Raw genomic sequence first — 15,064 nt, forward strand, 5'->3', positions numbered from 1 at the left:
AAATCAGACCATCACCCCTGGTGAGACAAAATCGCGACTCGTCAGTAAAGAGCACTTTTTGCCAGTCCTGTCTGGTCCAGCGATGGTGGGTTTGTGCCCATAGGCGACGTTGTTGCCGGTGATGTCTGGTGAGGACCTGCCTTACAACTGGCCTACAAGCCCTCAGTCAAGCCTCTCTCAGCCTATTGCGGACAGTCTGAGCACTGATGGAGGGATTGTGCGTTCCTGGTGTAACTCGGGCAGTTGTTATTGCCATCCTGTACCTGTCCCGCAAGTGTGATGTTCGGATGTACCGATCCTGTGCAGATGTTGTTACACGTTGTCTGCCACTGCGAGGACGATCAGCTGTCCGTCCTGTCTCTCTGCAGCGCTGTCTTCGGCGTCTCACAGTACGGACATTGCAATTTATTTCCCTGGTCACATCTGCAGTCCTCATGCCTCCTTGCAGCATGCCTAAGGCACGTTCACGCAGATGAGCAAGGACCCTGGGCATTTTTCTTTTGGTGTTTTTCAGAGTCAGTAGAAAGGCCTCTTTAGTGTCCTAAGTTTTTATAACTGTGACTTAATTGCCTACCATCTGTAAGCTGTTAGTGTCTTAACGACCGTTCCACAAGTGCATGTTCATTAATTATTTATGGTTCATTGAACAAGCATGGGAAACAGTGTTTCAACCCTTTACAATGAAGATCTGTGAAGTTATTTGGATTTTTACGAATTATCTTTGAAAGACAGGGTCCTGAAAAAGGAACATTTCTTTTTTTGCTGAGTTTAGATTAAGTTAAAAAGTGGAATTTGGGGACAAATTGGCATTTGTCTAATGCTTTTTATTTTGTATATTCTATGTGATGCAGGAAAGTGCCTGAAAACAGGAGGCATCCTGGGAGATGTGGTTTCTTTGGTGACCACGGATTTGACAATAAGATCACCAGTATGCGGGTAAACCACTTAAATAAAAATTCTATAATCGTAACATTTTCCAGATATCATATTCTTAGCTGCTTGTGTTTACATTGTTTTCAATGTTTGTTCCCTGTATAGACAATCTTTTTGGGCTACGGACCAAGCTTTATGTTCCAGACAAAAGTGGCAGAATTTGAAAGTATTGAGTTGTACAATGTCATGTGCGGTACGATTTCTTTCTGTACTTAAGAGCTTATTTGTTGGCACCACCCCCTTACTCTGAAACAGATATTTACAATAAATATTTCAGAACTAGGAAATTGAAAGTTTCTGTGGAAACTTTGTTCCATACTAAATCAATCTCATATGCCCTTCTTTCTCAGACCTCCTGGGCTTGACCCCTGCCCCTAACAATGGAACCCATGGCAGTCTGAATGACATGCTGAAAGCCCCTCCTTTCACACCCACCATGCCAGAGGAAGTGACTGCTCCCACCAGCTCTGACACATCCTCTGCCACAACCTACGACCTGGGATGTAGCTGTGACAATGAGGTCAGTGGGGAGGTCATGAGTGGGAACCAACTCAAAGAGTTTTATTGAGTAACAGGGTCGGGGTCCATTCCATTTTAAACCCCATAAGGTTGATGTCCGATGAATGCTAGTATATATGGAGACTGTTTAGTGGCAAAAATAAGGGGTTAAATACATGTAAAAAAAAAAAAAAAAAAAAAGCAAATGTTTTCTGAACTTTCTCTTTGGTGGCAGGTAGCCTAGCGATTAAGAGCATTGGGACAGTAGCCACAAGGTTGCTGGTTCAAATCCCTGAGCTGCTATGTGAAAAATCTGTCAATGTGCACTTAACCCTAATTGCTGCTGTAAGTCTGCTAAATGTAAATATAGGACAGACACTTCAGAACAAACTTCCTTTGGATTTTTTTAGGGGGGACTATCTGCTGTTCCTTGTAGGGAATCTGTTATGCAATGTGTTTGTATTGGTCCCATGATTTATGTACGCTGAGAGTCGGGAAGCAAGTTCAGGGAGTGAAGACATTTAATAAATTAACGAACATGAACATGAACAGAACAAAACAAGAAACATGAACAGCGCACCGACATGAAACAGACACAGAAACAATAACGCCTGGGGAAGGAACCAAAGGGAGTGACATAACTAGGGCAGGTAATCAAGGAGGTGATGAAGTCCAGGTGAGTGTCAATAAGCACTGGTGCGTGTGACGATGGTGACAGGTGTGCCTAATAATCAGCAGTCTGGTGACCTAGAGGCCAGAGGGGGAGTATACGTGACACCAAAGTCGTTTTAGAGAATTTGGCAGTACGTCCAAACGGCCTCACAACCACAGACCACTTGTAACCACGCCAGCCCAGGGCCTCCACATCCAGTTTCTTCACCTAAGGGATCATCTGAGACCAGCCACCTGGACAGCTGATGAAACTGTGGGTTTGCACAACTGAAAAATGTCTGCACAAACTGTCAGAAAACGTCTCAGGCAAGCTCATCTGCGTCAAATGCTCTCCTTCGATGGCCAGTGGCACGCTGGATAAGTGTGCTCTTCACGGATGAATCCCGGTTTCAACTGTACCGGGTAGGTGGCGTTGTGTGGGCGAGTGTTGTGAACAGAGTGCCCCATGGTGGCAGTGGGGTTAAGGTATGGGCAGGAATAAGCTACGGACAATGAACACAATTGCATTTTATCGTTGGGAATTTGAATGCACAGAGATACCATGATGAGACCCTGAGTCCCATTGTCGTGCCATTCATCCACCTCCATCACCTCATGTTTCAATATGATAATGCGCAGCCTCATGTTGCAAGGATCTGTACACAATTCCTGGAAGCTGAACATGTCCCAGTTCTTCCATACTCACCGGACATGTCATCCATTGAGCATGTTTGGGATGCTCTGGATCAACGTGTACGGCAGCATTTTCCAGTTCCCACCAATATCCAGCAACTTCACACAGCCATTGAACAGGAGTGGGACAACGTTCCACAGGCCACATTCAACAGCCTGATCCACTCTATGCGAAAGAGATGTGTTGCGCTGCACGAGGCAAATGGTGGTTTTCTAATCCACGCCCCTACCTTTTTAAAAATATATCTTTGACCAATAGATGCATATCTGTATTCCCAGATTTCATGAATTTATTTCAATTTACTGATCCACAGATTTCATGAATTTATTTCAATTTACTGATTTCCTTATATGAACTGCAACTCAGTAAAATCTTTGAAATTGTTGCAGGTTGCGTTTTCATTTTTTTTCAGTGTATATAACACACAGGAAAATCATGCTTTTGACTGCACTGGGACTAAGATCTCTGTTCCTCTGTTACAGAACAAAGTAGAGGAGAACAATCAGAGATTCAGCCCAGCCGTAGATGGTAAGTGTCAATCTTTTAGAGTGTGTTCGGTTACAGTTTATTTAAAGTGATAGTTCCCTTTTATTTTTACATTTTGTGCTTATTTTCCACTTACCTAGGGTGTTATGGAGTAATCCAAATAATTTAAACGTTTGTTTGCTGGTAATTTACCAACTTCCAGAATCTCCAGGCTAACAGTTTTTGAAAATGTGGAAGATTGTATCAGTTAGCAGTGCATTCAAAAGTATTACAACTGGCCTAGTCTCTCGTGACAAGGTATGCCATGAAACGCCCAAAATGCTAATATCGGTGATATTGATCAGTGTTTTTAAACACTAATAACCAGGTAAACAAAACAAAAACATTGTTTGCTGTCTTACCTTGTCCATATACTGCTCACAGGGAAACTGTAATTTTGTAATTTGGGTGAACTCTTTTGAACTATTTTTAAACTCATACCCCGACTTTCCCACTTACTGAGTGACTAGGAGCTTAGCAACCATCTGACGTGTAACCTGTGGTATGTGTGGCTTAGCAGCTTTGCTTCCTCGCTCACACGTCTGCTACTGGGATTGATCTTGTGTCCTATGTATCCCGAACACTCTCGATTCACCATAGCCAGCTGCACCACCATAATGCAAGCAATTCCATGCTGCTGGTGGTGGTATTTCAAGCTGAGTGAACTTTGCCAACTCAACTCGGTTACACCCGCCCCTCTCAGTCCACAGCCACCCCAGCCTTTGAAATGAACGCACTGCAGATCCAGGGCACGGTGCCCCTGTAACAGCTACATGCTACTTGCTTAACAGCTTTGCTTCCTAGCTAACAAGTCCACTACTGAAAGGGATTGATCTTGGGCACTTTGTCTCGCAAATACACGTGACCGCCCTCTTGAAACACCTTAGCCAGCTGAGCCACCGAAAAGCAATTCAATGGCACGGGGGGTGGTATTTCAAGCTGAAGAGTGAGCTTTACCAACTCAACTCGGTTGCACCATGACAATGTGAATGTGATTAGTCGAGAGCCCGTAGTGCAGAGCGTTACACATTGTACACACTCCTGAGTTACTCCAGCCAACTCCAACGCCTTATCCCCATGCTTTTGAATACACTAACTTATGCTAATGCTAATCCTAATACTAATGCCCTAACTGATACAATTAGTTTCCACTAGCATTGCTACATCCCCCCAAACCACTAGCCAGGGGATTCTGGACCTTCTATTGAACCAGCTAACGAACTTAGAACTTTGGATGAAACTCAGGTAAGTCGAAAGCTAAAAATAAAAAAACGATCCAGTTTGCAATATTTAGACAATATGAAATACTATATAGTCACATAGCCTGCTGTAGAATTCAAAAACAAAATGACTGATTTTGAGCCCAGGTTAACTACTGCCCTACTTGCTTGATTAACTGGTATTTTCACAGACGCCACACACCTCCCCTTCGGTCGACCAGCGGTTCTTTTCCAAACGACGTATAGCCTCCTCCTCCACAGTGACTTCATCAGTGGATACAGCCAGGAGCTCTCCATGCCCCTATGGACATCATTCACAGTGCCCAAACAAGTAGGCTATTCATCACATGGAACACAACAAATGGAACTAGTAGTAGTAATTTAATGAGTCGATCCATATGATTTGAGAGCTTGTCCTCAGACCTGGGTCATGTTGAGTCGTTGATCAGTGGTTGCCGAACGGTTTTTGAATTGTGACCCACAAGGCTTTTCTAGTTTTCTTCTTACCCACAGAATAGACACACAAAAAAGATCATAGTCACAGGGACTGGCTATGACGTACCAGTCGGTCCAGAGCCACCATTTGGGAAGCATTAGGTCATATCTTTCCAAAGCTCTTTTGAAATGTCTCTGTTTACTTGAGTGGTTACAAGGAGTAGCATGTGTGAAAATAATTACTACTCCCGTTGGGAGATCGTAAATGTTATTTTGGTCTTTGACTCAACTGGTTAATTGCATTTTGTATTAAAATGAGCCTGGTTTTGTTTTATTGGGGGGAGAGAATCTGGATAGGTACTTGCGTAACACTAACCTAACAGAACCCTATACAGACGCAGACACGATACAGCACACAAATACCAACTAATGATGTGGCCCCAATCACATACAGCAACACTGTATTGGCTGTTTTTTAACACTGGCTGTTTGTGTACCGGTTCTCTCTCATTTGGCGATGGGATTTCACTATGTGTTACAAATGACAACCCTTCCAAGGAAGAAGTCATGCCCCTCCCTGAGCCTGAGCCAGTGATTGAGTGTGTGAGAGCAGACATGCGGGTCGCTCCTGAACACAGCCAGGCCTGCACCACCTACAGCCAGGACACCGATGGCTCCTATGGCTTCCTCTATCCACCAGGTGGGTTGCACACTGGTCATGTTCATTAAGGCACACTGAAGCAAAACAAGCATTTCTTATTGGAGTTAGATAGTACCTCCTTTTTCAATCGGTTTTGTGCTTAATGAAGACGACCCTGGTCTTGTGGCGCTACATGGTGTGCAGGCTTTTGTTCCAGGCTTAAATGGGAGGTAAATGAAAGTATATATTTGTATTTTCTATGCTAGAGCTGGCCATGTCTTCTGAATCAAAATATGATGCATCACTGATCACGAACACTGTTCCCATGTACCCTGCGTTCAAAAGTGAGTATTCATTTATTTATATCTACTTATATCAATTGTAATAAATCTGTCACTGCGTTTTGTTAAGAAAGTTGTTATGCTGTAAGGTTCTCAAAGGAGATCCTTGTTGCTCACTTTCTGTTTTTCTCTGGTAGATGCTTCCTTCCAAAGCTTTTACGGTTACCAATCACATCATATATAGTACATGTGGGCCTCTGGACTCTTGTTCTGCGTCTTTGCTTGGACTGCCCATTCTAATGTGTGGAGGGAGAGGTGGGAGGAGGAGTGAGGCGGGAGGCTAGTAGGATGACCTCAGGTCTGGGGGAGAATGGACAGGCTGACCCCCCCCCCCCCCCCCCACACACCCCCCACACACACACACATACAAAGAGAGCCTCAGTCTAGGCCAGTGAAGCCTGGTGTGGTGAAAGACTAGAAAAGGATGTGAAGGTCAGTTGCCTTGTCTGGGGAATTTTAGTGTGGGGCATGGCTTTTACTTCCTCGTGAAAGAATTAGCATCAAGATCAGACCAGCAGCCTTTGGCTTTTGAAATGCTTAGAAGGTGCCCTGTCATGATTCAAATGGCGCAATAACACATTAATAACATGTATTCCCAAAATGCTATACGCAAATGCAGTATAGAGAGCATTTTTCAAGGTTGGCTATAAGCATTCATTTCAGTTCCTGACCTACACATAATGTTGCAAAACATTTGATTTGGTTCTCTAATTGTTGATTGTCTTATTCCCTTGTTCTCTTTTCCCTTCAACTCTGCAGAAGTATGGAGCTACCTCCAGGGGACTCTTCTCAAGCGCTATGCAGAGGAGAATAACGGCATAAACGTGGTCACCGGTCCCATCTTTGACAACAACTACGATGGCCACCGCGACACCACTGTGAAAATCAAAGAGTAAGGACTCAGACATAACAACAGCGTTTGCTGGCCGAGAGTACTTAGCACCTTTGAAAGTAATTTGCGAACCGAGTGCGTTACCGATTTTACACCGATTTTACATCTACAGCGGGCGGGTAGTCCCTAAAACACAGCATGCTGAACGATCGGCAGATGACTGCTATATCCACATTTGGTGCGATGTGTGCGAGCTATAAGGGTGACAGGTAGTGATGGGGGAAGATGAAAATTTGTAATGGTGTTACATTGGATAAAAGTAGAGACTCAGAGCTAGAAAATGGTATATCGTACCTTGCAGTTTTTTTTATTTAACCTTTATTTAACTAGGCAAGTCAGTTAAGAACAAATTCTTATTTACAATGACGGCCTACCAGGGAACAGTGGGTTAACTGCCTTGTTCAGGGGCAGAACAACATATTTTTACCTTGTCAGCTCAGTGATTCGATCCAGCAACCTTTCGGTTAGGCTACCTGCCGCAGTTGAGGAACAATGGGAAAGTATGTCTGCTTTGAAACTTGATAAACTTGTAACCCCACTTTTGAGAAAATGGCACTTGAAAGTTTTGGTACACCTACTGGAGAGCTCTTCTTTGTCTACACCCATTCAGCATCGTTCACACCCTCTTAAGCCTTAGCCCCACCCATCTCTTTGAGGATTCACATGTGTGGCCATGTGCTAAACTAAGTGAGTAGTTTAGTAAACAACCAAAGATTTCAAGATTAAAGTGGTAAAAGTAGTAGCCTATAATAAGGAAAAACTCCAGGTAAAATCACACTTTATCTATTCCTTTGCCTATATCCCAATCTGACTTTGGTGCAGGTCATGTTGTTCTTCAATGGTAAACACACACTATATCAAATAAAATCAAAAGTTTATTTGTCACATGCACAGGATACAGAAGGTGGTACAGTGAAATGGTTACTTGCACATTTGCAAGATTAAAAACAGAAAGTGTCCAGATAAAAATGATTTATAAATATTGTATAATTATTAGACGATGCTCACCCGACACACTTGTCTAAATTGATGGGTCATGTGAAGGAAATGCTATAACCACCCCCCAGCCACATCTAGCTAAGTGGATGGGTCACTATTGTCTAGACATGTACACATGTTGATTAAATACAATATATGGCCTTAATCACCCCCAGACACACCTGGCTAACTTGATGGATCATGTAATCATCTGGCGAAGTGGAGCCTTTTGTTTAGAAATGGTGCTAGCCAAACAATGAATCGGCATAATCCCAATTCGTACTACTACCAATACAAACATTGTCATAGCTGTAGTATAAATCTGCAGGTAGCTAAAGCTAACAATAGGCTATAACTAGCAATGCAAATGGATTTCTGATTAGAATAATATTACTACACAGATCATACACGTAACGTTGGCTAGCGAACCAGCAAGATAACGTTCGCTAGCTAGAGAACAGTACACTTTAACTTGCAAGGAAAATGACTTTCTGACAAAATTTTAAACTTAGAAAATCTGAAAATGCAGCTAGACGCTTACCCCTATAGTTGGATGAACGCTTCACAGCAGACTGGAACCATTTAACTATGTTTTTGTTTGTAGCTACATCTTGTTTGGCCAGCGTTGTCAAGTCACTCCGGTTCACACTGACCGTGGCGTGTGCAGAAAGTAGCCCTTCCCTTTTCCAACTGATCTACCAATAGCACCTGCTAAATTCAGTGCATCAATGTTGTTGAGCAAAGTAGCAAAACGTTTGTAGTTCTCGATGTTATATCTTTCAAAAACCACACCGTGGAAAGGACTATCAACACATACTGAGCAGCTCATGTTATAGACAGAAGCATGCTACATGCAGACCAATCCAAACTCATCTCCCGGCATGTGCAGCCCATCCATTATCTCTGCCAATCATGGCTAGCGGGAAGGTTCCTGACTTTTTCCGTGGCTAGACCAACGAGGCTCGTAATTTAACACTTTTATTTGTATTTACGTATGGAATACAAGTTTGTTATTAAAGCACATGAAAGTATACATGTTCCCGAAGGCATTTCTGACCAAAAACGCATTTTGATTAAAAGAAATACATGTTTACATTCAAATGCCTCTCCTGTGAAGTAGTGAAGTGTGACATACGCCTAGTTCCCTGAAGCAAGTCACATATCGCAATATTATTTCTGGGACGATATTATGTCAATATTTGATTACAAGTATCGATTTTGCAACTCTAGGTAGCGTTAGCTGGCACTAGTCGGCTGTACCTGCGCCAAAACTCCAGTATTTCCCTCCTATAGTTTGTTCCCCCGTCTTCTTTTTAAATAGTGAGCCCACATGTTTTCAGCCCTTTTAATTCCCTGACTGATCAAAACTTGTTTTCTCATGCTCTCTCTTTTCTCTCTGATGCAGACATATGGTAATCAATATGTTCATAACATCAAATCGCAATAAAATCGCAGTATCAAATCCCGATGCATAATGTATCGTGAGAATCTTGAGAATCGCAAAACATATTTTATCGGCACCTAAGTGTCGTGATAATATAGTATCGTGAGGTCCCTAGCAATTCCCAGCCCTAGTGACAGGTCAAGATGATGCCCTTTGACCTGTGTTTGTAAGATGTTACAAACAAAGGGGATCATGTTTTGTGTTATTCTATTTCTATTTTCAAATAGTTATGGCTGTTCAATTGGAGTGATTTGGATTCATTTGGATGTATTTTGTTTTTTTACTGGCTGGTACATTTAGCTATGATATCTCCTTTTACACAGTAGCGATGTGTGTGTAAAATCAATGGGGAAGCCAAGCCAGGCAAATATTATTTTTTACAACCTGTGTTGTTTTCACTATAACCTGTTAGAAATGCATTTATACAGCACCGTGATAGCCGATATAAGGCTGATAAACCATAGCCTACATCGTGTCACAGACAGTCCCAAAAGACAAGTGTCACACAGTGGCGTAATAAATTCAACCACATACATTTGTGTTTCATCACAGTTAAAACCAGAGAGCAACTTCTGTCCTGTTTAAGTCCACAAAGATAATATTGCATGTAACAAACAGTTGACCTACACAGCATGGTCAAATGAAAGTTAAAGTTAGTTGTAAAAGTTAATTTGACCAACGGTTTGCTCAAGTTACAATAACATCCTTACTAAAATGTTTCTGAAGCAGCAAGATTATAATAGCCTATTGGGAAATACAACTGCAATGCACTTCAACTTGGACATGTTGTAGGCTAACTTTAGGGAGAAGCCCCCCGGAATACTGATGTTAACTTGTGGTAACCCCAAGAAGTGCATTAAAACAGACTCTGAACAGTCTAACTATTGATTCAGGACCACGGAGAGTTACCGGAAAGCGCGGCCTCCACTATCAGCACCTCAAGTTGGACAGCGCCTTTCTGGCGGAGGCCGCATCTCAACGAGCACATTCACATTGACTCATCACAAAAATATATGCAAGTTAGAATAAACCTGTGCAGAATATATGCCCACAGTCCAGACTAGATAAATAGTTAAGTATTATCATCTGGCGGCGAAGATGGAAGCAAACATGAAATAAACCGAGCTAAAATAATGAATAACATGGTACAGAAATTGTAAGCATATAGACATTGATCATCTTACGGCAAAGATGAAAACACAAACCATTTAAAAAACAACATTTCAACAACATCAAGTATATGCCTAGTCTAATACAATGGCAATATAAAAACACCGAAAAACAATTTAGTCCAATCAAGCCGTCTGTGTGCAAAGAGAAAAACATGTTGACTCACCCTACTTGTTGACTCACCTTCCTCTCTTTCATGCTGGCAAAATGGTCAATGACTTTGTCATACAGTACTCCGCTGGACTTAAGTTCATGCAACACACACGTTTCCATTGACATTTTTGCCAAATGTGAGTCTCTCTTGTCCACAGCTATTGTTTAGGCAGGTTTTAATCATTTTCAGACAGGAAAATGGCCTTTCAGCCGATGTACTTGTGACAAGGGATGGTGATCATCAGTTTCAGGAGCTTGCATACCTCGGGTAAAGTGTTGGTCACGTAATTTTTCACGAGTGATTTCAGCAGCTCACCTAGTGGTTTGTGGAAGGAGGCATCAGCATAGACTACCTGCAGCAAATGTTTCAACCTCTGGTTGTCAAAGAAAGGGTACGTCTGGAACAGCTGTGTGAATACTCTGTCAGGAAACCCCTCTTGCTTGGAGACCTCGGGAAATGACCCATGATCAAGAACACAGAAGAGGTCGAGGCTCTTCATGTTAGCAAACCTCTGGGTCATGTGTAGTATGATTGAATTGAGTTGTTTCGAAGTACAGTCGTTTGGTATCTGTCCAGGAAGCCTGGGGCATTGTCAGTGTTGTCCCGGTGGTTGAGTCCCTGTTCATAGTCATCCCAGCCACGGCTGCTTCTTTTGCGTCTTTCATCTTCCATTCAACAGTCTGATCAGTGTTGTCATATATCCTTTGAAACTTTGCATCACTTCTATTGGCTTTCAATGCATTTAGTGTACTATCAACCTGTACACAAGAATGTCTTACATCAAGAGATTTGCTCTACAGGGCCTGAAACAGCGGTTCTGTGAGTCCCAAAATGTTGACAGCTTTGCACACTCTTGGCATTCTCTCAACCAGCTTCACCTGGAATGCTTTTCCAACAGTCTTGAAGGAGTTCCCACATATGCTGAGCACTTGTTGGCTGCTTTTCCTTCTCTCTGCGGTCCAACTCATCCCAAACATTCTCAATTGGGTTGAGGTCGGGTGATTGTGGAGGCCAGGTCATCTGATGCAGCACTCCATCACTCTCCTTCTTGGACAAATAGCCCTTACACAGCCTGGAGGTGTGTTGGGTCATTGCCTTGTTGAAAAACAAATGATAGTCCCACTAAGCGCAAACTAGATGGAAGGGTGTATCGCTGCAGAATGGTTAAGTGTGCTGGTTAAGTGTGCCTTGAATCTTAAATACATCACTGACAGTGTCATCAGCAAAGAACCCCCACACCATCACACCTCCTCTTCCATGCTTCACGGTGGGAACCACACATGCAGAGATCATCCTTCACCTACTCTGCGTCTCACAAAGACACAGCGGTTGGAACCAAAAATCTCACATTTAGACTCATCAGACCAAAGGACAGATTTCCACCAGTCTAATGTCTATTGCTCGTGTTTCTTGGCCCAATCAATTGGTGTCTTTTAGTAGTGGTTTCTTTGCAGCAATTCGACCATGGAGGCCTGATTCACATAGTCTTCTCTGAACAGTTGATGTTGAGATGTCTGTTACTTGAACTCTGTGAAGCATTTATTTGGGCTACAATCTGAGGTGCAGATAATTCTAATAAACGTATCCTCTGCAGCAGAGGTAACTCTGAGTCTTCCTTTCCTGTAGCGGTCCACATGAGAGACAGTTTCATCATAGTGCTTGATGGTTTTTGTGACTGCACTTGAAGAAACTTCCAAAGTTTTTGACATGTTCCTGATTGACTGACCTTCATGTCTTAAAGTAATGATGGACTGTCGTTTCTCTTTGCTTATTTGAGCTGTTCTTGCCATAATATGGACTTGGTCTTTTACCAAATAGTGCTATCTTCTGTATACCAACCCTACCTTGTAACAACAAGGCACAGCTGTTAATTCAAATGCATTCCAGGAGACTATCTAATAAAGCTGGTTGTGAGAATGCCAAGAGTGTGCAAAGCTCTCATCAAGGCTACTTTGAAGAATCTCAAATTATTATATATATTATGATTAAATAATTTTTTGTTACAACTTCATTCCATATGTGTTCTTTTTATAGTTCTGATGTCTTCACTATTATTCTACAATGTAGAAAATAGTAAAAATAAAGAAAAACCTTTGAATGAGCAGTTGTCCAAACTTTTGACTTGTACTGTACCTGTAAATATGGGGCTTGTCCCAAGGTGTTCAGTCATGGCAGTATCGAACTCTGCAAATGCATTGACAAGTTCCACAAAATGACCTTTGTTAAGGCTTGTTGCTGACTCGTCATGATTCCTGAAGGCTTGCTCCTGCTGTCCCAGGTATATTACTGCGGTTAACAGTTTCTTCAGAATGTCTCTGCTTTATTCACCTGTTTGATGTGCCTCTGGACACTGATCACTGCGGCCTGGTCGAGAGCCTTTTTGATCCGGACTCGACCAAAGAGCTTTAGTTTCAGGCTCGCCATAATGTGTTTTTTAGATTTTCCATATTGGTCAAGGGACCTGCCCAGATTTGCAAGATCAGAAAAACCTGTGGTGGCCCAAGGGTTGTTAAGCAAGCATGTGCTCTTGTCAAATAGAAGGCATGGTCAGCAAAACATATTTTTTTACTTAGCACTCCCAGTTAGCCAGTCGTATTGTAATTCTCAGTGTTGAAATATCCGGTCCCACCCCTTACTCCTCTCCCCTGCGCAATATCCAATTTTGGGGTCGGCTTCCCATTCACCTTGATTTTCAGTTGCTGCTCAAATGACAATTTTACAAAATCGAATTTAATGAAAATTATAAAACACAGCGACTTAAGTCATTATATGTATACTGTATATATATATATATAATTCTTTTTGGGGGGAAGCTTGGCTTCCCTTGACGTCCATGAATACACGTGTCACGGCCGTCGAAAGAACTGGACCAAAGCGCAGCGTTGTGAGCGTACATATTCCTTTTATTAGAAATGACGCCGACAAAAACAATACAAAACAACTGTGAAGCTTAAGGGCTATGTGCCACAAACAAAGTTAACTTCCCACCCAGAAAGGAGGGAAAAGGGGTACCTAAGTATAGAAGGGGTACCTAACGATAGACAGCTGTCCCTGATTGAGAACCATACCCGGCCAAAACAAAGAAATACAAAACATAGAAAATAGAACATAGAATGCCCACCCAAATCACACCCTGACCAAATCCAAAATAGAGACATAAAAAGCTCTAAGGTCAGGGCGTGACAACACGCCACTGCTTTTACCTAAATAATGAGTGTCACAAGCATAACCACCAGGATAAATGTATGGGCTTGTCCTCCCAACTAGTGGAGGAATGGGTTGCTGAATATGGTACTGACGCCCATCCATTTTAGTAGCGATTGAAGTTCAGATAAATGGGAAAGTACTGTAATATAAATATGCATACATACATTTGGGGGTGACATTTCATAAATTATAGCATCTGAATTCTGGAATTGTTCAGAGGCAATATTTCTGATCATAACTGCTTTGTTTGTTTAATAAGACCGACCAGGTCCGGTTCCTCTGGTCGTGATTTTTTGGTTTTGTGTCTGCAGCTGTGCGTGTTTCTCTGTGTGTGTGTGTGTGTCAAATCAAATTGTATTTGGCACATGCTTCGTAAACAACAGGTGTGAACAACACGGCAGAGAGAAAATAATAGAAATAATATACAAATATTAACACGAGGAATAAATACACAACGAGTAACGATAACTTGGCTATATACATGGGGTGCCACAACCGAGTCGATGTGCAGGGGTAAGAGGTAATTGAGATAGATATGTACATATAGGTAGGGGTAAAGTGACTAGGCAACAGGATAGATAATAAACAGTAACAACAGCTTATGTGATGAGTCAAAATAGTTAGTACAAAAAGGGTCATTGCAGATAGTCTGGGTAGCTATTATTTAACTAACTATTTAGCAGTCTTATGGCTTGGGGGTAGAAGCTGTTCAGGGTCCTGTTGGTTCCAGACCTGGTGCATCGGTACTGCTTGTCGTGCGGTAGCAGAGTGAACAGTCTATGACTTTGGTGGCTGGTATTTGACAATTTTTAGGGTCTTCCTCTGACACTGCCTGGTATAGAGGTCCTGGATGGCAGGGAGCTTGGCTCCAGGGATGTAATGGTCTGTACGCACTACCCTCTGTAGCGCATTGTGGTCAGATGCCAAGCAGTTACCATACCAAGTGGTGATGCAGCCAGTCAAAATGCTCTCACTGGTGCAGCTGTAGAACTTTTTGAGGACTTGAGGGTCCATGCCAAATCTTTTCAGCCTCCTGAGGGGTAATAGGCATTGTTGTGCCCTCTTCATGGCTGTGTTGGTGTGTGGACCATGGTAATTCCTTAGTGATGTGGAGGGGACTAAACATGCACAGCTGAGGGGCTGAGGTGCCCACGTGTTGAGGTCAGTGTGACAGATGTCTTGTTGCCTACCCTCAGCAGCACTTCAGGAAAGGGAGGTGTTTAATCCCAGTGTTTAGTGATGAGCTTCGAGGGCACTATTTTTTTCAATTTTACTAGGCAAG

At 42.5% G+C, this 15,064-nt stretch overlaps 1 protein-coding gene across 4 annotated transcripts in view; it reads left to right on the forward strand.

Moving 5' to 3' along the window:
- LOC139554689 (autotaxin-like) overlaps window positions 1-15,064 on the forward strand; it is a 30,937-nt gene that overhangs the window by 8,384 nt on the left and 7,489 nt on the right. For all 4 annotated transcript variants that reach the window (XM_071367721.1, XM_071367722.1, XM_071367720.1 and 1 more), the window contains exons 16-23: window positions 852-936; window positions 1,039-1,126; window positions 1,284-1,453; window positions 3,259-3,304; window positions 4,713-4,852; window positions 5,515-5,656; window positions 5,863-5,940; window positions 6,697-6,829. In XM_071367721.1, the coding sequence (XP_071223822.1) occupies window positions 852-936; window positions 1,039-1,126; window positions 1,284-1,453; window positions 3,259-3,304; window positions 4,713-4,852; window positions 5,515-5,656; window positions 5,863-5,940; window positions 6,697-6,829 (882 nt within the window). The remainder of the gene's footprint in view (window positions 1-851; window positions 937-1,038; window positions 1,127-1,283; window positions 1,454-3,258; window positions 3,305-4,712; window positions 4,853-5,514; window positions 5,657-5,862; window positions 5,941-6,696; window positions 6,830-15,064) is intronic.

The sequence above is a fragment of the Salvelinus alpinus genome, chromosome 26, assembly GCF_045679555.1.
Source record: "Salvelinus alpinus chromosome 26, SLU_Salpinus.1, whole genome shotgun sequence".
In the NCBI taxonomy this organism is placed as follows: Eukaryota; Metazoa; Chordata; class Actinopteri; order Salmoniformes; family Salmonidae; genus Salvelinus; species Salvelinus alpinus.